Below are 25,653 nucleotides of genomic sequence, written 5' to 3'. Positions count from 1 at the left end.
GCATTCTAGAAATTAAATTCCGAAAAGTTTTTAACATTTAAAAAATATTCCGAAATGTAATTTTTGGAATGCATCAGATACACTTTGAGAATTCTATTGAAATGCTTAGTGCTCACCAGAGAAAAAGAACAATCGCCACATTAAACAACAAGAATGAAGAAACACGAACAATCACAGAGTAAGAGAAGGAAAAGAACAACAATATAACATCATTTGGGGATCATTTGTGCACAAAAAGGAAAAGAAGGATGCAAATAACAAGACCCGATATAAAATGGGCTAGGTTGTAGGCCACAGGTTTCCGATCTATTAGAATTTTAAATTTTTTTTATATTCAATTAACATTTTTAAATAATTGAAATAATTTTTATAATATTCAATCAAGACTATTAGGATTTTTTAAGAAATTTAATAAAATCTATTGGAATTCAATTAAGTTCTTTTACAAAAAAAAAAATAAAATTGGTATTTAAAAGTATACAAATTTCGATGGATTCTTTCTTGTGATGTATTTTAATGGATTTCATGAGATTTTTTATGAGAAGATACAATTATAAAATTTCATCCAAACCCTTAAGATTTCATGAGACTTTTTTTCTTTCATTTTCTTGCAAATTGTTATGCTTTTCTTTTTTCATCACACATAATTCTCTGTCTCTTTGTTAAAAGCGGTAGATATTCATAAATTTTTTTACTCTTTGGATCAATGGTCAACATGCTCTAAAAAGTGCGATATGAGATATTTTTCCAATTTTTTGAATTTGGGAGACATTTTGACTATTTGCTTATACATATAAATGAATGTAAATATATATGAACCTATACAATTTTAATGAACATGAGAAGTTGACTCATGTATATATCGATAAATATATAAATGAGGTTTGAAACAATTGTTAGACATGTTTTTGTTTGGTGGGATTGTTATTGTGACAATGATTATAAATATCCATATTACCGGGAGACATTATGGTATATAATTTTTATATAATTAACATGATTGATGATTAAAGGAGAATGAATCTATTGTGCTTATAAGTATGCTAGAAAAAATTAATTTGTTATGTAATAAGTTTAGGGTTCTTTGTATAAGATGTGTTTTATTTTAAATGTTAGGTGGACCAAATTCATGGATCTTTATCAATAATTTTGAATATTTTTAAAGAATTCAAAGAGTCTTTTAAAATCTTAGGAATCCATAGTGTCCTTTTAAATCTTATGAATTCATATTTTGTAAATTCATTAAAATTTGAACTATAAAATCTTAATCATAAAAGTCATTTAAAAAAATCTTTAAAATCATTACATTCTTACAAAATCTTTTAAAATTCAGTATTTTTTTATGATAAAATAATCTTTTAAGATCCTAATCCAATACACTTCCTTAGTCTTTTGACATATTAGTCTTCCTTTATTATGAAATAGTCAAATAATCATTTCAAAGTGTATCTCTATTCCAGAATAACTATTTTGGAATATGAAAATTATATTCCAAAATAGGTTTTTAGATTACATATCCCTATTTCAAAATATAACTTTTGTATTTTAGAACAACTCTTTCAGAATAGGGATAAATAATCTGAAATATATATTTTACATTATGGGATAACTATTTTGAAATAGGGTGACAAATTTTATTTTCTTTTCACTTTTCTCTTTATCCTAATTTGAGTTCACCTTTTCACCTTGCACCACCCACACATTTCGTCCCTCACCCCAAACCCATTATCATCCCTCATATGAAATCGATCCCATCCCCAAACCTAAAACCCTACCAAACTTCTCCTTATCCTTCGTCTCACTTTCCAAAGGCATAACCATTCCGTTGTTGGTGAGGAAGGCAAGCATGTTAGAAATGAAGATGAGGTAGCTAACATAGGGCGAGGGATGAGCACAATTTGGTGTGGACTGTGAGAATGCCCTCAAAGCATTTGTTGACAACACAGACGATGGCATCATCGGAGGGGAGGGGGTCTGTGGGGGTGGAGGTGGTGGTGTTGAGGTGCATGGGGAAGGGTATCTGCATCCATTCAAGTCTGTTTTGATGGTGCTTGAAGCAAGAAGAGGGTGCAGAAAGTAATTCCAAGTCTTTAGGCTTATATTTTCACTCTTGGTCTGCACTAGAGTTCGTTCGACCGAATTGCCATTCTAAATCATAAATTTTCAAATTAAAAAAAATGTAATTTTAAATAAAACAATATAGTGTGTGGTCTCTCTTGATGTACAACCTCGACGGACAAGAAACAATCATTAGCTCCATCACTATCCTACAACCAACAAAGGAATATAAACTGATTTTTTTTCTTTTCATTTCAATGAATATACACAAAGCCTGAAGAATAAAATAATAGAGACCCTAAAAATGATATCAGGGTCTAGCCAAGTAACCTATAATCAATAGCTAACAGCTACATGTAAATGATAGCAACCAATTAAGCTCATCGTGCCCAAGAAACAGAATCAATTTCATCCCTTGCCGCTTTATATAGTTCAAGCCTTTTAGCACATTGTTGCCTCCGCTCCATCAAGGCAGGGTTTTCATCTAACAACTGTGATAGCTGTTTAGCCTGCACCAACATTAATATTACGGATATACTTAAAACAACTAAAATTGGTATCATACAATAAAATACATTACATGTTCTCATGGATAGTCACATGCCTAATTGGTGGTTTGGAGGAGTGAGGGGGAGTTCCCGTGTTATAATCACACATCCTTATGAAGAAAGATCTATGGCTATTGATTCAAATAAATTTTCTCTGTATTTTTTGTAGTTTATATAAACAAAAAGGTTGAACTAGCTACTTGGTCCCTACAGTTGTAATCATTTTAAGTTTTAGTTCCTATACAAGACAACTATAAATTTTAGACCTCACACATGCATAAAAGTTGAGTTTTAATCTTTATTGCTAAATCCCAGAGAAAGTTTTCTGACAGTCATTACAAAAATTTTCTGACAGTAATAAAAACTGTCACAAAAAACTTTGTAAGACTAAAACTTATAATTCTCATGTAGGGATTAAAATTTAAAATGGAGACAACTACAGGACCAAGTGAATAGTTAAATCACATAAAAGTTGCACACAATCACCCCTAGGATATCACTTCAGAGGTATATCTAATGCAAACCCAAGGAACAATTATTCTTCCATGGTAAAGATATTTAGTTTAAGTCCATATCATGTAGAAAAGACTGATTGTATTTTATTCGATTGATTCCAAGAGTACTCCACCGTTCCAAAAGAAGAACAATATCTTTGTTACCAAGAAAGGAAAGATGAGTTTTAATTGCAAAGATAGGAAACATATGAGTTTTAATTGTAAGCGAGAGCGAGAGCAAGAGTGAGAGAGTACCTCTTTCTTCCCTATTTGTGTGTAGAAATGGTTTAGCAATGACAGTTTTGCTTCTCTGACCTGACAATAAACCACAGCCTTTGGAATAGTGTTCCTAAGAGTGTCTGATACCATACCGATATAGGAAGATACGTTTGATCCAATCCTCCTGTAATGCCCTTCTCCATATCGATCCACATTTGGGGTAGGCTGATTAGCTGGATTTCCAGCTTTCTCCATTTCTTGAGGAAGTTTCCGGAAGAACTCCACAGTGAGATATGAAGCTTCCATGTCCACAAGCCGGATAACTGTCTTCTTACTCTCTTCACGGAACCTCTCTAAAGCCTCATTTGTACCTGCAGCTATTTCGGCTTGGAGAGTTGGGAAACGTCTCAGTTCCTATTCAACCACAAATTCTTAGCTTATTGACCATTCTAGTAACTATGAACAACTATAAAATAAAGGACAAAACTAAGGTGTAGTTTCTTAAGTGTTTTTAGTGTTGTTCTCCAATCAGAATTGGAGTTTTGTCTTGGTAATCCATGTAATAAAATCATCTATAAAAGATGTAATAAAATCATCTATAAAAGATAAACATAGATTACCAAGGTAAAACTCCAATTCTAGTTGAAGAACAACACCAAAAATACTTATGAAACCGTATGTCTGTATCTGAGTTTTGTCCTAAAATAAATCCCCAAGCTTTACCTGAGTTTCAGCTATTGATTTCCTCACAAGTTCTTTTAAGACAAAGTGAACCTACATCCGAACCGTAGAAATCCAACTTTAACTCTTAATGCCAGCTTCAAAATAAATAACAAAAAAGAAAAGAAGAGCGCGACCAGGTACACTTACTGCATCGACTGAAGCTTCAGCTGGACCTCTAAAGTAGCCGAGAGCTCCCTCAATGAGGCGTCGGTAACCTTGCTCTGGGGCAATTAAGTGAGGCTGGTAGCCATCTGCCTCTGATACCACTTTCCTTACATTTTGAAGAGAAAGATGTCGGTCAAATGGAAGCTTCCGTAACGCTGCAGGAAGCTGATTGTCAAAGACATTATAGATCCTATCTCCTCCTGGTCGCCTATGACAATAAACAAAAGGGTGATTATGTAATCAAAGAGACCTTTCAACTTGTGAATCAGACAAGGAGCTGACTCCATAACTATCATTCAAAATTGCTTTACCATATTCAGGTGGGTACATTAAATCTTTGCCATGCCTTTGCATAGCAGTACACAGTAGTTTTTCTAGAAAAGAAAACCAATATTTAAAGTAGGAATTATAGCTAGTTCAAAACAAAAAGGAGCATTACTTAGACATTAATTCATGATTTTGGGAAAACAAGTCAAACACCTAATTTGAAGGAAGTTCATGTTTAGTAATGATTTCTTTAAGGGAAATAATTTTTTTTTTCTTTTTCAAAAAGCTCTCTCTAAGAAATTGAAAAAAAAGAATATTTCATCCCAAATTAAGCTAACCCAAATATGCACTAATCCCTTAAGAATGGATTGAAAATAGTCACACTACAATAACCAAATGTTGTTCACCTAAAAATTCAAGATTAAATTAGTTTTTTTTCATCTAATTTATTATTTAAGTTCAATTTGATTTTTTAATTTTTTTTATTATTTTTAAGTTCAATTTGATCTTTTAATTTTTTGTCCTTTAATTTTTAAAATTGATTCATTTTTTAGAAAATGTATATTTTGTGACGATTTAAAACTATGTAGTGGTGGTTTTGAATAATCACAAGAAAGTGTGATTTCTTATAATTTAGAATGAAAGAACAAATTGAATTGATTTAAAAAATTAAATGATCAAATTATACCTGAAAAAAAGCAAAGGATCAAATTAATTCTAAAAAATAAATTAAAGGACTAAGAAATTAATTTAACCAAAATTCGCAAGATAGAGAAAAAATCGAACATCATAGCATATATTTACCCTCCATCTAGATGCTCCTTGAATATCCGATCAAATGCGCGGCATAGTTCTAGGATGGTGTATAGTTGAGCCTGTAAGAGAGAATAGTTGAAATATTCCTCTGCGGGATATTATAGGAAGAATTTACACTTTCAGGAAATAATCACAAATGTAAACCACTCACCCCAGCATCAGCAGCAATTGGTCTCCCAATTTGGTTCATCTCTGATTCAAGCTCTTCAATTGTTTTGTTTATCAAAGATGTTATATTAGGTATCCGTGCCCTAATTACTGACTCCAAATGCTACAAAATAGTTAACATGATCAAAATAACAAGTTATTTCATAATAAGGGCAAAAAACAGCTTTCTGAAAAACAAACCTGTGAGAGAAGTTTTGCAAGGTATACGGAACCCATTTTATTGGCTAAGTGCCCATAGTCAGGACTAGTTTCAAAATACTCACTCTCCTTACGTCTAGCAACAATCATATCAACGTTTTTATTGATATCTGCTTGGGATCGATTAACTACACCAACCCAGGGATGTTGCAGACGGTAAGATCTTCCTTCAAGGACCTTAAGGGAATAAAAATGGGTAAGACAAACTAATTATATATGGTTATACAGGCACTGCTCATAACCACTGCAGGGGGAAAATGTGAGAGGGAGTGAGAAATATTACATCCAATGCATTAGTTCCTTTGTCCATCAAATCCAGCTTTGTCAACACTCCAAATGTCCTCTCACCTGAATTGTTTATAGACAAGGATGTCAGTGACAAACAATGACTCCAGCTAAGGAAATAAGTGAAAATTCCACAACATTTAAATACCTGAGGGATCCACCTCCCTCGAAAGTTTAATAGCATCAGAAGTTGCTATGTCTTGGTTGGCTGGAGATATTGCCAGTATAATACAATTAGGCTGTCAAAAGCAACAAGTATTGGTTAAAGCAAATATGTATCTTGATGCCATCACCACTTCCTGATTAATTTATCATTAGTAAACACTTCACAAATGTATTAAAATGCCGCTAAACTACCCATCACCAATAGAAACAGAAAGGAATTTTGATGCATCATCCAATTAAAATTTTCAATCGGAAGAGAGGAGGAATTAAGAGACATAACCAAAAAAACTTCTTTTACCTTCTCAACAAAAGATCGAACCATATTTTCAATGTCTTGAGCAATAGTCTCGGGCTGTCCCTCTGAAAATGGATATTGTTAATCAGTACAAACTTTACAAGTATCACATTATCCAAAATAAACTTATTTACAGTAAGCAATTGAATGCAAATCATACCTACAGCAACTTTAGTTAATCCAGGTAAATCAATCAAAGTTAGGTTGACAACTGCTCAAACAACAAACAAATTGAATTAGGAAACACAAATAAGACTTGAATCTCCAGTCTCAATTCATGCCACATAATCTATTTACTATATAAGAAAAGATGGTCTAGCTATACATAAAAGGAATAAAAGTGAAATTAACTCAGATAATTAATAAATGGAAAAATATAAATTAAATAAAAAAAATCAAAAACTGACTAGTGCTGTTTTAAGTGAAACACATCAAATCTATAAAAACAGTCATGAGTGAAGTCAAGAGTAAATTGTAAACAAGGTAGCTGCAACTAGCCAGAAAGCAGGTAATAGCCTAGCCCTTACTAAAATATATACTAATCCTGCTCTATTAAAATGGAAGCAACTGCTGGGGAAGTAGGCTTCAGCAAACCAGCAACCTTTGTCAGAACAGGTAGAAAAAAATCAAAAGAAGGAAGGAAAAATCATATTAGAATTTTATGGACCATAATACTTGGAATAAGATAAATAATGGGGAAAGGTAAGGTAAGAAGCAGCTCTAGTCCTTGGAAAATTCAAGCAACTCTTCAGTAAATTAATTTCTTTAGGTTATTCTTCATTCTTACATTAAAGGACAGGAAATGGTTCCTGTATTAGGTTTTAAAATTATAAGTACATTGGTGACACTCTTTCTGAGTCTTTCCCTTTACTGATCGGTATTTATTTTGACTCATCCCCTAATCACCCAGATTTATGGTGTACAGCCATTGATTATTTGAAAGGAGCTTACTTCACAGACAAGCAAACAGATTATAGGAAACTGTTATATTGATTAGCATACTCTTTGGGCTGTTGCTCTTCTTTTTTTTTTCTTTCAATATGGTTACAGAATACTATTTCCTCTGTTTTTTGCAATCTTTTCTTTATTTCAATAATAATTTTCCTTCAAAAATAAACAACAGAAGCATCAAACATAAGTTTCCAGAGACCATCTAATTAAGTTTTCAGAAAGTAAGAGTCAGAGACAATAACAGTTAAAGCTCACCATGTGGAGAATAAATGCTAAGATGAATTGGAACAGGAGATATTTGTTTTGTCCTCCCCGTTACTCTATCAGTTTCATTCTGAATTTCCTGACGGACAAATGCTGCAAAAGGAAAACCAATTTTTTTAGACAAGATATTTGATAAATTATAAGAAAAAAAGAAAAGGAAAAAAGCAATTGCACACAGATAATTGCACCAGGAAGCCAAGTAGCCAGCATTACAATGATGACATGATAAATTTCTCTAGCAAACTACTACTTCAAGGATAATGACACAAAAAGGAAGAAAATAGCTTGAAAGAGTAATGTCACATTTAAGTAACATTGGTAAAACAAGCCTAACAGTAAAGCTAAACATCTAACCCCCACAGCACAATTATAGGGGACACAGACACGCACCCAAAACAAATGAAACATAATGGATTAACGGAATCAGATAATGCCATTAATTACAAAACCCAACATCAAAACCAGCATTAAAATTGTGGTACAAGCAACCAGAGACAGGGGAAACAAAAAAGACCATCCTATCCTATTCCTATAATTAGCAAATACAGATACAGTAATATGAATTTAATTTCTCTAGTGTCAGTTTCCACAGTCAACCAATTAAGAATAAATTATAAGAGCTATACGACTTTTAAAGTAGTTATGGTATTAATCGACAAACTTGATCATACATGTCAATTTGCAATTGAAAAACAAAATAAAAACCATTTGTGCCATTACAACGCAAACCTCAACTCAACATATCAATTTATCAAAATTATCAACGTGTAAACCTCAGATTATAGAAATAGAAAATGCACCGAGCAACGAGCATGTTTGGTTTGCAGTCACAAAATTACGTTTGAGGCAAAAGTAATTTTGCGAACGGATCAGGACTCTTGCTTTTGCATTCATTTTACTTTTTTATTTGTTGAATTTGCATTAGAACGCCCGCCACAGCATTTTCAACTTCAAACTAAATATGCACAAAATTGGTAACTGAACCAAATTACCATAATCGGTTATCTTTTGCCCTGGCATGTGAAGAAACTCTGCATACTCCTTCGCTCTACCGTCAACCTTATGAAGCTGCAACACCAATGGACGCCTCGTCACAATTCCTGCAATTCAAACTCAAACTTAAACTCAAATTCAATTCGTAAATTAATTAACTAAATTAACTTAATAAATAACACTCCACAAACCAAAAAAATTAAAAAGAGCGCACCTGATCCTCTAGGAAGAAAGTCACGTCCAACGATGCTTTCCAAAACCGAAGACTTCCCCGAACTCTGTATTCATTTTCAATACAACAAATAAATTCAGAAGGAAAACAAAATTTTACTTTGGACAAAACTTAAGGTTTTATAAAACAGTCTGCCTGCGACCGCGATTTGGGTCACAGCATCACGGTTTTTTAACTGTCCGCAACCGCAATTGGACCACATCGACCGCATTTGGCTGCAATTTGCCGTAATATCAACAAACTCGACGAAACTGCAACGTGTCCGCGATCGATATTTAAAACCTTAAACATATATACAGCTCCTTAGGTGTTGTTTGTGTTGGTCTTCAGTCAGAGTTAAATTTTTACTATTTCATTCACATTAAAAGATTATGCGGTTATCGAGGTGAGACTCTACTTCTGACTCGAGAACAACGCAAACAGAAACAGCACCTAAGAAATTGTGGATAAGCTTTCTCCTTTTATTTTGAATGGTTTCTACTTCTAAGACAAAACAAACGTGTTCATGTTACAGAGAATGATGACCTGGCCACCGACGACAGCGACGGAGGGAAGAGCTTCCCAGAGAGAAGAGAAGGCGCTGTTGTCGGCGGCGCCGTAGTCGCCGAGCACGGTGCAGGCCTGCTGGATTCTGTTCACCAAGCCGATCAAGCTCTCCATGCTCGTCATACTGTGAAGATGAATAATAATAATAAGAAGAAGAAGAAGGTTTTAGCTACAACAGAGGATTCAGAAACCCTAAATTTTCAGAGAAAGAGAGAGAAACTTGGCGGAGAAGTTACAGAGAGAGGGATAACGGAAGGAGAGAAAGAGCGATGAAATACTAATGTGGAAGGTTCTTTCTTGCGGTTGCTACTTACTCTTTCTTTCTTACTATAATTTATTCATGGAAAATATTACAAGCCGCGTTAAATTAGTGTCTTAAAAATATAATATATTTATTATTAGTTAACAAGATTTTAAATTTAATTAATACGTTATTAATTACAGACATAAAAAATTTAAAAAACTTAACTAATTAAATACTATATATTATCAATATTTTTTATTAATTTTTATTAATAAATTAAAAATTATTAACTTTTTAAAAGTTTAATTAGAATGCATTTCAACCATAGAATATTTTTATACCATCATCAGCTAATCATAATTTGAGTTTAATTTTTATCAATTAGGAAAAATATTTTATATTTTTAGTAATGAAAATATGACATAAGAGTTAATTAATATAAGAATCAGTAAGCTTATCATACATATCAATCAATAAATTCGATTTCACCTTAATCAACTTAAATTTAAAACTTTTTTTACACATTAACTGATTAAAAGTTATTTTTAGAAATTAAAAGTGAGGTAAAACATTTGTTTGCTATATATAACTTTTTAACTAATGTCCTAGAAAGCTTGATATATATATATATATATATATATATATTGTTATTATTTTTGTCAGTGAGCTTATTGGTTTTGTTTAAGGAAAAGCAAAGCATCAATTGTTTGAATGTTGAACGTTGAAATTTGAAATTGAAGAGTATTTTGACGATCTCAGGTAATGTCTCTGTGTGCTGGCCCGCATGCATGTGTATCGAGAACAAAGGAGGCGGTCAATTTTCAACTTCGTTCAATATTTCTTTATTGGATTGGATAGTATAATATTTTTATTTTATTTACAACTAAATTATTATTATTCTTATCGCTACTATATATCCATATTTCTATTTTACTATCTCGTTTTTAAACGTTAAAATTGATATATTTTTAAATTTTCCTAATTATAAAACTCGGTTTCAAAACTATCTTTATCACTAATATGTTAATAGTTCACATTTTTAAAATTCTAAATATATAAAATAATATTTTATAGAGATAGAGATGTTTCTAACTAACAATGAAATGTTCTCTTGCATAGTAAATCAAATTATAGTAGACATATATACACATTAAAATTTGATATATTGTCTCATTAGATATTTTGAAGATATCAATATTCATTTGAGAATTATAAATGTTATATAAAAAAATTAAATTTATGTGTATGTGCCTAATATGCTTATTCTTTATATTTGTGGCGATCGATTACTTTACCCACAATAGAAGTTTCTTCTATATTTATATGGATCAAAGTGAATAACTATAAGTTTGGAATGGATCCTAACTTATAGATTAGGGATCGACATAAATGTAGAATATTCATCAATTGATTGCAAAATTCTTCCTTAATCCATGATGAGAACTTTATATCAAAAATACTTTTTTGCACATAATGACAAATGAAGTGATATCTTATCTCAATATGATTAGCTTTTGAATATTGTATGGGATTTTTGGATAAATTAATTACACTAGTGTTGTTGCAATATATTAGTATGAAGTTTTACCATTAGTACTTTGTCAAGAAAATATGACATATTGGGATAAAAGTCTTCTCAAGGAAGTGTGTTCTAGCACGATGGGTACTTTTACATGGGATTAACCTTAGAGGCTTCTAAAATTAGTGTTTGACATTATTTATCATAATTGTGTATTTAATTAGGACTCGAATTCGAGATGTTTTATTCAAATTTATTTTTTTTTTGGGAAAAAGAATGTAAATTATATTAAACCCAAAATGATACAATAATAAACGGGGCATACCCCGCAGTTAAAGAAAATCAAAAGTCTCCCTAATACAAGAAGACCTATATCAAGATGCTAAAACAAATGCAACAGGTGCGCTTGTCTATACATAAGAAACTTAATCTTGCTAATAACCTCTATTACAGAAAATTGATAATCTTCAAAAATCAGCTTGTTCCTAAACAGCCAAATGCAGTAGACTGTAATTGCTATAGCCAGACAACGTAATTTTCCTTGAACACCTGATGTGGATCTGCCCCTAATTAAAGAGTCAGTAATGCGTTGTAAAGAAGTGAAACGCCTGCGGAAAGGAGTCAAATCACGAATGTGAGCCCAAACTTGGAGAGATTTCCTGCAAGAAAAGAACAAATGAACATTTGAATCAGACTCATTTGAACATAAAGGGCAGAGGGAACCCTTGTTCAAAAAAGCAACTTTGTCAAGAGTAAGCAGCCGATTCCTTTTAGCAAGCCACAAAATGAAAGATATCTTAGGGGGGATTGCTGGGTTCCATATAACAGAACACCAACTAACAGTAGGCTTGACACCTCTAATGTATTCATAGACTTTGCCAACAAGCAATTGTTCATTGGTGCTCAAAGATTGAATCCTCTTTTTGGCCTCTTCCGTACTTAGCTCTTTAGAGATAATAAAGTCCCTTATTTGAATGATTTTCTTTATCAAAACTGAATCTGATGAAGAAGTATTGTAATTCCACACATCGCTCCCTCTGAAATAGTAATGGTGAACCCACCAAACTCATAGAGAATCTTTCTTACAATGAAAGTCCCACAGGATACGGGAAAGAAGCGCAAGGTTCAAGTCCTTGAGATTAAAAAGGCCTAAACCCCCTTCTTTTTTCGGAGAACAAACTACTGACCAAGCAACCAAGGGCTTGTTTTTGCCAATATCCGCTTTGCCCCACAGAAAATTACGGCACGAAGCGTTGATCCGGTCCAGAACAGATTGTGGCAAAGGAAAAATTCTCATCCAGAAATTCACAATTCCTTGAATAACCGCTCTGATCAACTCTAACTTACCTGCATAAGATAAAGACTTTTTGTTCCATCCCTGAATCAGACCAGTAATCTTGGAAAGCAAGGGAGCATAATGACATACATTTAATCTAGATGATAAAAGAGGAACACCCAAGTATCTGAAAGGGAAGTCACCCAAGCTAAATCCAGTAAGCTGCTGAATATGAGAAAGCTCATGAGGCCTAATACCGGCTGAGTATATGACAGATTTATCAGAGCTGATGGAAAGTTCTGAAACCCTACAGAAGTGCTGAAGCTTGGCAAACATAGTTGACACAGAAGGGATATCTCCTCTAGATAGAAGCATAATATCATCTGCAAAAGCCAAATGAGATAGCTGAATACTTGCACAATTGGGATGAAATTTAAAATTGGCATCATCCTTGAGGCTGCTCATATCTCTGGAAAAGTACTCCAAACAGAGCACAAACAGATAAGGGGAGAGAGGATCCCCTTGTCTAAGACCCCGCTGCCCTTTGAAGTGACCATAAATGGATCCATTGACTGCCACACTAAAGGAAGTGGAAGAAACACATTCCATGATCCAAGTACAGAACTGGGCTGGGAAGCCAATGGACTTAAGCATCCAATCCAAGAATTCCCAGGAAATGGAATCATAAGCTTTATGCAAGTCAATTTTCAGGAGGCATCTCGGAGAGGATCTTTTCTGGGCATATTTGCGCAAAATCTCTTGAACTAGGAAGATGTTGTCCATCATCTTTCTGTTCTTAATGAAAGCAGTTTGAGTTTTCCCAATAATAGTCTCAAGCACTGGGGCTATGCGGTTGGCCAGAATTTTAGATACAATCTTGTATAACAAATTACAGCAAGATATGGGTCTAAAATGGTTAACCTGGGAGGCCTGATCATGCTTAGGAATAAGCGCAATAATAGCATGGTTGAGTTGCTTTAGAATTTTTCCAGTTGTGAAGAATTCATTAACCGCTGCAAAGATATCATCACCAATGATATTCCAAGCCTTCTTGAAGAATAAAACATTGAAACCATCTGGCCCAGGAGCTTTATTGTTATCCATCACAGAAATAACGTTCCAAACCTCTTGCTTAGAAGTAGGGCAAAGTAAGGCCGCAAAGCAATCGGTGGGAACCTTAGGACCCCTATTGCAGATCGAAATGGATGGAGTTTGGGTCAGCTCATGAGCACTAAACAAATTCCTAAAGTGATTCACAAAAGCAAGGTCAATTTCATCTTGGGAGGAAGTGTTATGCCCATCCTTTAGCCTTATGGCAGCAATAAATCGACTGTGTCTGTTGCGCTTAATTAAAACATGAAAGAATTTGGAGCATTTATCAGCCTGCAGGAGATATTTGTTTTTGATGAGCTGAGCAAATTTCATAGACTCCGTTTTTCTAAGCATAATGGTCTGCCCTCTAGTGCGGTTTGCCAGAGCAAGAAGGGAAGGATCCTGAGGATTTTGCTTTAGAGAATTAAGCACACTGTTATATTCAGCCTCAACTAGCTCTACTCGGTTAGAGATGTTGCTGAAATCCTGCTTAAAAAGATTCTTCAAGGGAGCTTTAAGAGCTTTCAATTTCTTACAGACCTTGAACATGCTATAGCCATGAATATTTTGCTTCCAGACATCTGCAACAATTCTTAAGAAATTTGGATGATCCACAATAGCATTGTTGAATTTAAATGGAGAATTACCTCTAGGCACTACCAACTCAGTGGTGACAACTAGAGGAGTATGGTCTGAGATAGAAATAAACTCCATAACTTCACAAACAGAATTTCCAAAGGAATTGAACCAGACCTGGTTACATAAAGCTCTGTCCAGTTTGCTCCACACCCTGCCATTAGTCCACGTGTACAAGGGGCCATAAGTGTTGATGCTCCCCAACCCCAGGTCAGAATAGCAATCAACAAAATCTTGCAACTCATAAGCATTGGGCTCAGCTCCATTGAAACGGTCGGTGGGAGACAGAATGGAGTTGAAGTCACCAATGAGGAGTCAGGGGCAATTCATATTAGCATTGATACTATTTAGATTTATCCAAAGAGATCTTCTTGCCATAATGGAGTGAAGACCATAGATGAATGAAACCTGAAGGCGCTTGGCAGTGATTTTACAATCAATAGCACAATGAATCAATTGGGCATTTGACTCCAAAACAGAAAGATGAATCTTATCCTGCTTCCAGAGGATAAGAATTCTGCCAGCATTATGAGAAGCGAAGTTATGGGTGAAGTGCCAGTCATTAAACTTTCTTCTCATGATTTCCTCAACTGAAGTCTCATTCAACTTTGTTTCCAACACAGCCATGACGTTAATTTCCTTGCAGCGAAGGAAGTTCTGCATCGTATAATGCTTCAGAGGCAAATTAAACTGATGTTCCAAGAGGTAATGATCATGGATTCGGACGGGAGGAAACCTCCTCGACCCTAGTTACAGCTTTATGATTTCTTCCTCTTATTCAAATTTATTAATTATAGACAATTGTAACTTAAAATGAAAATCAAAGAGAGAAAAAAATCAACTGTATATCAAAATTGTCGCTTAACATATATCGTATTATCACTTATATGCATATTGTATATGGTGTTTAATAAACGTGGCGTTGAAAGAAAGTTTCACAAAGATTTCATTGTCTTTTCTTTTTACATATGCTCCCTGACACAAACTCCCTCCGTCTTATGGGAGGTTAGAGTACCAAATTTTATTGCCAGCAAACCGTGAAATGGTACTTATATTTATTAAAATAGTTTTATATTTTTATTTACTGTTTGAATTATTTTAAGATAATTATTTCAAAACCAAACAAACTTAATATATATATATATATATATATATATATATATATAATGAATTATAATTAAATAATTATATAAATTTTTTAAACTCTTTTTCTCTATATTAATTATGTCAATTATTTATCTTTCTTTCTTTTCCTATCTTGTTGATGCCTTCACTCAAAAGATGTCTACTAGTCCTTTTCCTTTTTGTTGTCCTATTTTATCCTAACAAAAATTTGCAAACGTTTCTTTCTTCCTTCATTTTGTTGTATTGTTTGATATCATGCTTGCGTCACTTCACAAAACAAATAAATAGTGTTTAAATATAATGGTAATATTATTTGAGATAAATTTCTCAATAAAACAAAGTATTGATAGGAGAAAAAATAACAAATAAAAAAAATTATTTTATAAATTAAAATGTATCTTAATATGTGAAGTTTAAAAAGAGAACTTCTGTAAATTGAAGTGTGCAAATTGATTTTAACTTATGAAAAATTAATTTATTATTTCCTTATTTCTTGTTATAAATATTTATTAAAAACTTTGTACAAATAAGATCATAAAAAAAACTTTTTCTTTCGCATTAATCGCATAACTAGTGGAAAGAAAAGTTTTTCGCTATCTGAAAAAAAAATGAATAAGTTGACATCTTCAACATCTAAGGTACAATCATTTGTACTTATAACAAAACAACAATATATTCTTTGCCATCAAGGCTCATGCGACAGCTTGGGAGGTTGCCAACGAAGCAAGGAATATAATTGATTGTTGGTAAAAAAGAAATCTACATATTTTTTTATATAAAAAAATACGAACTTTAACATCGCTTAAATGGAGGGAAACTTACAGACGCACCCAATTTATTTCTAGCCAAAAAAAAAAAGTTGTGCATATTTTCTAAAAAAAATGGAAATTGAAATATTGATTGTGAATTATTACAGCACGACAAATTAGGTTGCTAAATTTATAATACAAGTTTCCCGTGTCAATAGGCTTCACTGTCTTTTACATATGCTCTCTCACGATATAAACTTATACACCCGTTAATGTTATCATTTTTTTTTTCTGGTATACCACCATTATAATACTAACATTTAACATGTGTAATATATATGATCAACATTTACTTTTATGTATTAAGAAAAACATTTACTTTAATGTGAAAATTATAATAAATAGATATTTTAAATAAGTTACTATTTAAAAAATGTTTAAAATGTTTATGAGAACACAAGAGTAACTATTTAATGAGAAACAAGAAAATTTATTACATTTCTTAAATTTTCATATAAAATATTTAAAAACACTTTAAAATATCTTATGTTTAAACTTTTTTTAACACAAATTAAGAATAATAAATAAGTTACTTATTGCAACCATTTTGTAAAATATTCTTACTCTTCGTATTGTAACTATTGAGTGGTTAAGGAGATAGTTAAAAAAAATGATAAGCACAATACTAAAAAATTATTAGATTGATGTAATATATTTATAACAAAATTAGAATAAAAATTTTAATATCTCATCGTAAATTAAAAATATTAGGCAATATCATTTTTTAATGTTAAAATATCAATAATTTATAATGGAGAGAGTATAAGAGTAGATTGTGAAAAAGAAAATAGAGCCAGTTAAGTTTTTATGGACTTAACTTTTTCAGATTCTAATTTTAAATTTCTCAAATTTTTTTCCTAACTTTTAGTCGTTCATTAATCATTAATCGATATTTTTAGTTTCTCTAAATTTTTTTTTGCACATTTTTAGTCTTTTATTTATTTTTATTGTTCAAAATATTGCTAAATACAAAATAAACAAGTGACTAAAATTAAACAAAACAAGAACTAATTTTCGACTGTAGAAATGAATAAAAGAATTTAGGGAGACTAAAAATATTGACAGAAAATTAATGAAAGATTAAAAGTTGTAAATGAAATTTTAAAAGACTAACAATTGAAATTTTAAAAAATTTCGGGACTGAAAGTTTAATTAATTCATAAAATATTTCTAGTTTTTTTCTTCTTTAATTTGGTTGTATCGTAAATACCAAGCTTCTGTCGGTTAACAAACAAAATAAATAGTGTCCTTCAACACCATAATACAAGTTCTTACACATAATAAAGAAAATTTTTCCTTTCCATTAATTGCTCAGCAAATAAATTTATATTTTTGGTCTTTCTAAAAAGAAAAAAAAAATACCAATTGAATTAGTTGAAATCTTGTATATTGTTTGCCAACAAGCGCATTCGATGGTCTTAGGAGGTTGCCAACAAAGCAAGAAATATAACTGATTGTTGCCTGTTGGTAAAAACAATCTAAAAAGTTTAGTTCACGAAACTAACATTAGCATTGAACTGTGGAAAGAAATTTTCAGTTGTACATATTTGTTTTTTTCTCTTCTAAAATTGCAATATTTAATTTAGTGAGTTAAAACAGGCCAACCAATTAGGTTGATAAATTTACAAGACAGCTTCTTCCTTGTCAATAAGCGGTGCCGCCATTCACCAAACGAGCATATCCTCATCAAAAGAATAAAAAAGATTTATCATTTTAATCTAGATTAGGTTTACAAAAATATACTAAAATAAGAATACTAATGGAAGATTACGGTTTGACCAAGGTTTGGCTTTGGTGGTACAAAATAATAGTAATTTATTCCCCAACACCTAGGAAAAAAATAATAAGTATAAGAAATAACTAAATTCTTATTTTCGTCCAAAAGACAAGCATTGTCGCTTTATTTTTTAATATTGTTGCCATCAATTTAATATGTCAACAGTATAAAGCATCAATACTTCTCTGTTCCTTAAAAAAATGTAATTCGATTTAATACTACAAAAATAGTATAATACAAAGTCTATTTAATTTAATTTCTTAATTATATTAAATTTCATGAAATTAATCCGTTAATTAGTGTTTTTGTTTTGTGATATCGTTAGTTAGAGTTTCAACGTGAATACACTGTATAGTTATGAAACTAAATTAATTTTTTTTTGAAGAAAAAAGTAACATAATAACTCTAGTATCTTTGTAAAATAAAAATAAAACTAACCAAATATGCAAGAATAATTTAATTTGGTTAAAATAATAATTTTATTTTTTTAAATAAATCAATTTAAACACGACTAAGTCCTTCAAATTAACATTATTGTGAAGGTTCCATCAGGGCATAAGTTATTCAAGCTAGTCCTCGTCCAACAAAAACACACTTGTGTAAAAATGTAAATAAATGGTTATGAAATATAAATATGTAAATAACTTGCAAAATTTATTTAATAATTTTTTAAGACTTTAAATCTGATGCATTATTATTGTGAAGAAAATTATACTTAATCAATTAAAAATCATTATTAATATGTATTTTAAGATCATTATTATAAACTTATTTTTCAAATATTAAATAAATAAGAGACTAAAAATAGATGAACTAATTTGAGTAATAAAAATAAATGAATGACAATAAACAATTTTAGAAAGAATAAAAATATTGACAAAAATAAAAAAAATTATTAAAAATCTAAATTTTTAATTAATTTAATAATTAAACAAAAAAAAGTTAACAGATTCCGGTTCTCCCCAAAACACCGGTCACGGTCACGTATCAGGGAATAGACTTGGTAATAAAACACTATTAAAAAAAACAGTAAAATAAATAAATACTTAAATAAATAAATAAAAAAGCTACTAGTAGCAAGCACTAGTAAGAAACTAGGCCACAAACATTCAATGAAACCCCGCGAGACAAAACATTACATCACTTAATCATTATAATGATCTCATTTTAAAAATCTAATCAAAAGGCAGCACCCTTCTAATTACACTTCTTTTTCAACATTTAAAATTTCATCAAAACCATTAACCGTTTCTCTTCCCCCTACCATTTTTAAATGCTTATTCACTACCACATGTTAAAAAACTAAGAATAAAAAAAATATTTTCTTCATAAAACATAAAATAAAAATCGTTTAATATTTATTTTAAAGTAAATAAGATACACTCGATGCCATCTAATTCATTTATGAACACACATCAAACAACTTAATTTTTTTTTCCTCATCACAATAACAATTAGCTGTCACAGTTATTAAATTCAACAAACAAACAAAAAAAGCGTCACAGTTATTGTTGTTTTTTTCTTATCTTTTCTATTTCGATCAATTAACAAAGGAACTAACAAACCATTTTAAAATTAATGGATAATAATAGCAATAAGAAGAAACACCTAAAGAGATGTTGTAATCCAGCAAACTCTTTCCTTATCCAACTTGTTAACAAAGCTGGTTCTCCATCTTTTTCCATCAACCCAAGTAACTTTCTTTCTCTCTCTAAACTCTTATACCCTCTCTCTCTCTCTCTTCCTTTTTCTCTTATTTCCATTTTTCATTTCTCTCTAACGTTGAAACCCTCACTAAGCAACCTTTTTCTCTTTCTCTCTCTTTATTTGTTTTTGCAAGAACAAGACAAAGCTTCCCCTTTAAATTCTCCGTAAGATTTTTTTTCTTTTGCTGAGAATTCTCCGTCAGATAGCTCTCTCTCAGAACTCACTACGACATCATCGGTTTCACAATATAAACAAAAACGGTGTCGTATTTTAAATAAAACGCAGACAATGAGGTGTAAGAAACACTTACCGGACCTCACAAGCACCATCGGCGTGTGCGCTTCATGCCTCCGCGAACGCCTCCAGCCTCTCCTTGCAGCCCAGGCCCAATCAGAACGTTCCACCAATTCCGACGTGGATAATAATAATCATCGTCGAAGAAAGCCCAAGCTCAAGCCCGAAGAAAACCCTCTGCCGCTCAATTTCCCGCGCTCCGTGTCTCCCTACGTGACTCACCGGAAATCCGACTGCGAACGCCGCCGGGAAAGGCTATTCTACGGCACGCCGCAGATGAACGCTGCCGCGTGCGACGGCGGAGCAGCGTCGGAGAACCGGAGACACGGTGGAAGGTTCTGGATCCTCTCGAATTTATTCCGAGCCAGATCGAACAAGACCGAATCCTCGCCCTCTCATCCTCCGCCGTCATGGTTCTCGACAATCCTTCACGCGCGCCGGCACAATAAGTGTCGGCACGCGGATCGAGGATTGTCGCCGTTGACAGAGGTGGAGAATTTCACCGAATTCTCTGCTGACACAGCGCAAGACCGATCGGACTCGGGAATTTCGTCGGAGGATTCGCCGGCGAAGCAGAATCCGACGCCGGAGACGGCACACCGGCGATCGCGGATGGGACCCGCCGGAAAAGGACTCGCGAGTATGGCGTTTTGTCTGAGTCCTTTGGTTCGGGCAGGTCCGAACCGGCATTGGAGCTATCATAATAAAGGGTTGGCGCCGGAACTGGGCGTGAGTGGGGCCCACCACATATCCAATGCGGCGTCGTTTTGCGCGAATCGGTCGCGGAAGCTTGCGGATTTCGGGAGGGGCACGCACAACCGTTGATTTTGCCGTGGTACGGTGGTTATGTTTTTGTCCGTTTGTGTTTGTAGATTATTAATATTATTTTTCTTCCGACGAAAAACATAATCATTTTTCTTCTTTCTGTTCTTTTCTCTCTATGTACAGTCAACACAGTTCATACAGCTTACAAGAGAAAAAAATATTATTTTTTCTAAGAAATGAGATTGATTGTGGATTGTGTTTGAGATCGAAGTTGAGGTGTTATTGTTAATTTTGAATTATCTTACTCGCCTGTTTCATGCCATGGTGTTATCTTGATGATTTTAAACTTTTTGACCCTTATTGTGTTTGTTTTATAACTACTATTTTATTTTGGATATAGTATTATAAGATGAATGTTTGTTTTCATATATTTAAAATTTATAATAAATATTTTTTAATTTATAAGTTTTGTTTTGGATTTATAGTGAATAATTTAAGAGTACTGCTATTGACTACGAGGTTTTGTTGCACGAAACATATGAATCAATGCGTGGATAGTTATCCTTTTTACAGAACACGCATTCGTGTTGGTTTTAGGAAATGGGATTTGTAATAAACATTCATAATTTAAATTGTCACATGATATTATTTTTAATTATTGATAATTTTTTTAAAATATTAAAATTTAATTTAGAGATAGTGATAAAAGTTGTTTGAATAAAAATGATATTTAGTTAAGAAAATCAAGACAAGGACAAAACGATAATTGTTTGAGGGTTTTAAGAAGTTTTTAATTAGTTTAAAAATAATGGATATTATATTCAAATTAAAATAAGAAAAAATATTAAAAACATTTAACAAAAAGCACATAAAGTGCGGAACACTATTTTATTCCATGATTGATCTCTAGTTGTGGTGTTCTTTATTTTGGGGATTTTTTTCAGTAATTTTATATAATATGTACTCTCTCCTTAAAGTATGGTTATTTTTTCTTCATTTAAAATTTTCTAAAATAGAAGTTAAGAAACTATCAAATAAAAATATAACTGGAACAAAGTAAGTATTATAGGAGCAGCGAAAATTTAAACCTTTGTGTTGTCAATAGCAAATTAAGAAAAGGTTAGTTATCGCTAAGTTTATGCTTTTCATAATTACTGAAAATGTCTTAATAGAGAAATAAAACAGGTTATTTTTATTATTTTCTGTACATATTTTTAAAATTAAAAATTAAAAATAAGGTGAAAAATAAGAAATGAAAATAGAAGTAAAAGCCCATATGTTTTTTTTTAGCTTTTTAAGTATAAACTATAAACTCATGCCCATAAAATTTATCTTTCTTTATGGTTAAATGAAATATAAAGTCACGGACAACCGTTGATTTTGCTGACCGTGGTACGCTTGTAATGTTTTTGTCCGTTTGTCTTTGTGGAATATTTTTAATATTTTTGTCCGACAAAAACATAATCATTTTTCTTCTTTCAATTCTCTCCTATGTGCGGTCACTGTTCATTGCAACTTGCAAATTATAAAATAATGAGATTGGTTGTGTATTGTGTTTTAGGTTGAGGTGTTATTAATTAGGATGAGGAAAAAATGAGATTGGTTGTATATTGTGTTTTAGGTTGAGGTGTTATTAATTAGGAAGGAAAAGAAATGATGGAGATGTTATATGACACCTAAAGAAAGATACAATACATAGAAAGAAATATAGGTATGACAGATAATGATACATGTGGTAGGAAGATATAAAAGAAAAATTCAAGTATTTAAATATCATCGTTGAATTAAGAATTATCCTATGCCGGTTGTGTGGTGATATTTTGATAAACTTCAAATTTTTATCACACTTTATGCTTGTTTTATTTTTACTATTTTAATTTAGATATGATATAAGATGGATGTTTATTTTTATATATTAATATAATTAAAATTTAATATATATATATATATATATATATAGATATATATATATATATATATATAGATAGATAGATAGATAGAGAGAGAGAGAGAGAGAGATAAATATAAGGGGATAAGATTAAACAAATAAAAATCAAGAGATAAAGAAAGTGAGAGACTTTGTTATGTTCTAATTTATAATATAAAAATATTTTTAATATATATACTTAATTAAATTTTATTATTATAACGAATCACAATTAATTTTATAGTATACAGTTTTTCAGATTCTTATACGAACAGAGATGATATATAACTGTGTAACACTTTTTGATTCCATGATTGATCTCCAGTTTTTGGAAGAAAAAAAATAGTAGTTATTATAGCATGTGCTCTCTCTCCTTTAAGTACGGTTGCTTTTTCTTAATTTTTTTTCTAAAATAAAAATAAAAGGTGATAAATAACAACTATAACTGCAACAGAGTAAAAATTGTAGGAGTATTGAAAAATTAAACCTTTGTTTTACCAATCAATTTTTTCACGTATTTTACAATTGTATTTTTTCAATTTTTGTACATTTTCCCGATTGGTTAATTGTGTAACAAGGTGTTGACATGTTTCTAAAATTTGACACTATTTTGTCACTGTTATCTGTGAAATGACGTTAATATTGTTTTCTTACCAGCATTATGATAAATAGAGCAATTTTTTTAAAAAAAAACATGATGAAAAATGCATGAAAAAAAACTTGAGTGATAAATTTGTAAAATGATGTTAGTTGAATACTAAAATCTATAATTAAGTAAAATAAAAAATATAACTGCAATAAAGTAGAAATTATATAGGAGTATTGAAAATTTAAACCTTTCTTTTGTCAATTGAAAATTAAGAAAAGGTTTAAAATTAGTGTTATATCTATGCTTTTCTTTGAAATTTGAAAATATAAATATTTTATATTTTCTGTTTTTAGTTAGTCTTATATTTATGCCTTTCTCACCAACTAAAATGGCTAGTATGAGAGTCGTTATGATTTTTGTTTTTAAAGCATAAGATCCTCAACATAAAATTTATCCTTTTCTTTATAGTGAAGTATAAAGTTGTATAACAATTCACATGTATTGTTTAATTAATTGAGTTAAATCTATTTAATAGTAGAGGATTAATTTTTAATATTTAGATAATGATATATGGTTGAATTAGGATTTTAGCTCCTGAATTGTACAAAATAAATATTTTTTTATATGGGATTAAGCAAATAAATATTTTAAAGAATTGATTTTTATTATAAATAAAATTAATAATATATAATTTTTTGGTATGTAAATTACATTTTTAAATTATAATGAATAATTTAAATCGTGATGTAAGTTTTTTTTTATTATGATAATTTGAAATAATTATTGATCTAATTCAGAGATATAGATAAATAAGTATATTAAAAGTGATAACTTGACTAAAAGAAAATTGAGGATTAACGAGGAAACATTTCGTCGCTAATTTGTTGGAGTGTTAGCCGGGACTTGTGAGGAATTAGCGAAAAAATGTTCTCTTGCTAAATCCAAGTCACTGATTAACATTGGACAAATTTCCTCACAAATTCCATATTATTCCTTCACCAATCCCTTGCAATCATGTTGTCTAATTATCCCTTGCCAATTGTTCGCAATTATTGCTAGCTAATTCCTTACAATTTGTTCCTCGACCATTAGGAATCCTTTGCTGAATTCCCTCGCTAATCCCTGTGTAATAATAGTAAAAACAACAAGAATGGCACAAACATCCCAAAATACAAGGTCAATTCTCATGAGGCTAGGCCCAAGATTAGAGAGTTGTCTCTGTTCAACGTTTTAGAAACATCTAAAATATGTCATGATTTGCTATGCCCTTGCTGAACTGTTTTTGCTAGCCGTTAGTCCTTGTGTAGTCCTTATATTGTTTCTGCTATTGTCTATTTTGCTATTTTGTCTTGTAATGAAAGATTCAATCTTATTATCAATAAGCTATATGTTAAGTATAGTTGTGTCCAAGTCGCATTGGATTGTACCAAACAATTAAATCCTTAAGATTTTGATATTAAAAAAGTATAAATATGTATTAACATTTCATACTTAAGCTACAGGTTCATATATCTCTACGAGATACAAGTAGAAAAACATGAATAGAAAGATCCTCTATGATAGGTAAAGTATCAATCATTGGATGATATTGCTTCAGCATCAAGTCTTGAGAAGACAAGTGCTTTAGCACTTGGCTCGTAGTACAAAAGCAATGGAATAGTTACTCGATCTTCAAGTATTGAAACACAATCACAAGATAGTAACGTCCATAGGCTCAGTAAGAAGCCCGCGCCTTAGCGCACAAAAGAGAAGATTTAAATTGTCTTATTGATAACTATGAAATCTGAGTTAATTTGATAGTCAATTTTGGCTAATAATGATTATAATTTCTTCACTTTACTGTTATTTTTAATGAAATAATGAAGAAATCAATATCTTTGCAGTTTTTGATTAGCAAAATTCAAAAGAGGAAGATTTCAAGTGCTTTAGAGGAAAATTGAGGCAAAAACTGGAAGAAAAAGCCTTGAAAAAAAGTTGAAAGAATTGGATAGCTCGCTTAGCGCGCGATACTGGCTCAATTCGCGTGCTCGCTTAGTGACCAGTCCACACTTAGCATGAAGAAGACCTATGAGAAAGCCCAAGGTCGCACTTAGCGTGCATACTGCGCTAAGCGTGTGATTAAACTGCCATTCTCACAAGCCTAGGAGTACGTGCTCAGTGCGAAGTCAACGTGAAAAGTAAACTACCTTAGGCCTATAAAAGGAGTAGGAAGCGAAAGGGAAAGACACACGAAGTCTTAGAGCTCTCTAGTGAATAAATCCAAAGCATGAGCACGTCTAATAAGGGAAATCCTCCTTCTTAGCCATTCCCCCCTTTCTTTCTTCTAGTCATCCAGCCCCTTCTTCCATCCTCATTGAAAAATGATTATTTTCTAAAGAACTGGGGAAGGGTTTCTAAATAAAGTCATTGCTAGAAATAGATTGATATTTGTTTTGACTAATTTATGAATCTCTAATCTTAATGTGATTTATTATTTTTATCTTTGCAAAGAAATTTGGGAGAAAAG

General features: G+C 31.7%; 2 protein-coding genes across 4 annotated transcripts; one reads left to right on the top strand and one right to left on the bottom strand.

The window, feature by feature from the left end:
- Positions 1–2,287: 2,287 nt before the first annotated feature.
- Positions 2,288–19,964, bottom strand: LOC100790977 (dynamin-related protein 1E). Of its 3 annotated transcripts, XM_003528960.5 has the most exons (16): positions 9,624–9,695; positions 9,367–9,511; positions 8,824–8,887; positions 8,609–8,716; positions 7,608–7,709; positions 6,562–6,612; positions 6,405–6,466; positions 6,090–6,180; positions 5,940–6,004; positions 5,639–5,833; positions 5,442–5,561; positions 5,279–5,349; positions 4,190–4,415; positions 4,043–4,093; positions 3,356–3,733; positions 2,288–2,567 (listed from the first exon to the last, which is right to left on the bottom strand). In XM_003528960.5, exons 2-16 carry the CDS (start codon positions 9,508–9,510, stop codon positions 2,439–2,441), a joined length of 1,857 nt encoding a protein of 618 aa, XP_003529008.1. In that variant the 5' UTR covers position 9,511; positions 9,624–9,695; the 3' UTR covers positions 2,288–2,438. The 3 variants fall into 3 exon arrangements, with proteins under 3 accessions (XP_003529008.1, XP_040872942.1, XP_014633437.1); XM_041017008.1 differs by lacking the exons at positions 9,367–9,511; positions 9,624–9,695 and adding an exon at positions 19,883–19,964; XM_014777951.3 differs by having other exon boundaries at positions 9,367–9,695.
- LOC102667616 (uncharacterized) lies at positions 19,861–20,691 on the top strand. Its single transcript, XM_006584147.1, has one exon. It carries the CDS (start codon positions 19,861–19,863, stop codon positions 20,689–20,691), a length of 831 nt encoding a protein of 276 aa, XP_006584210.1.
- Positions 20,692–25,653: the final 4,962 nt, after the last annotated feature.

This window comes from Glycine max, chromosome 7 (assembly GCF_000004515.6).
Source record: "Glycine max cultivar Williams 82 chromosome 7, Glycine_max_v4.0, whole genome shotgun sequence".
Taxonomy (NCBI): Eukaryota; Viridiplantae; Streptophyta; class Magnoliopsida; order Fabales; family Fabaceae; genus Glycine; species Glycine max.
This window is presented reverse-complemented; position numbering and strand designations above follow the sequence as displayed.

Bases quoted from the DNA above. Each gene is read 5' to 3' on its own strand.
- LOC100790977 (XM_014777951.3), bottom strand. From the start codon at position 9,510: ATGACGAGCATGGAGAGCTTGATCGGCTTGGTGAACAGAATCCAGCAG. The intron at 5,350-5,441 runs GTGAGTGGTTTA...TCTCTCTTACAG, and splicing joins CAATTGCTGCTGATGCTGGG to GCTCAACTATACACCATCCT. The intron at 2,568-3,355 runs GTACTCTCTCAC...ATGTTGGTGCAG, and splicing joins CACAAATAGGGAAGAAAGAG to GCTAAACAGCTATCACAGTT.
- LOC102667616 (XM_006584147.1), top strand. From the start codon at position 19,861: ATGAGGTGTAAGAAACACTTACCGGACCTCACAAGCACCATCGGCGTG.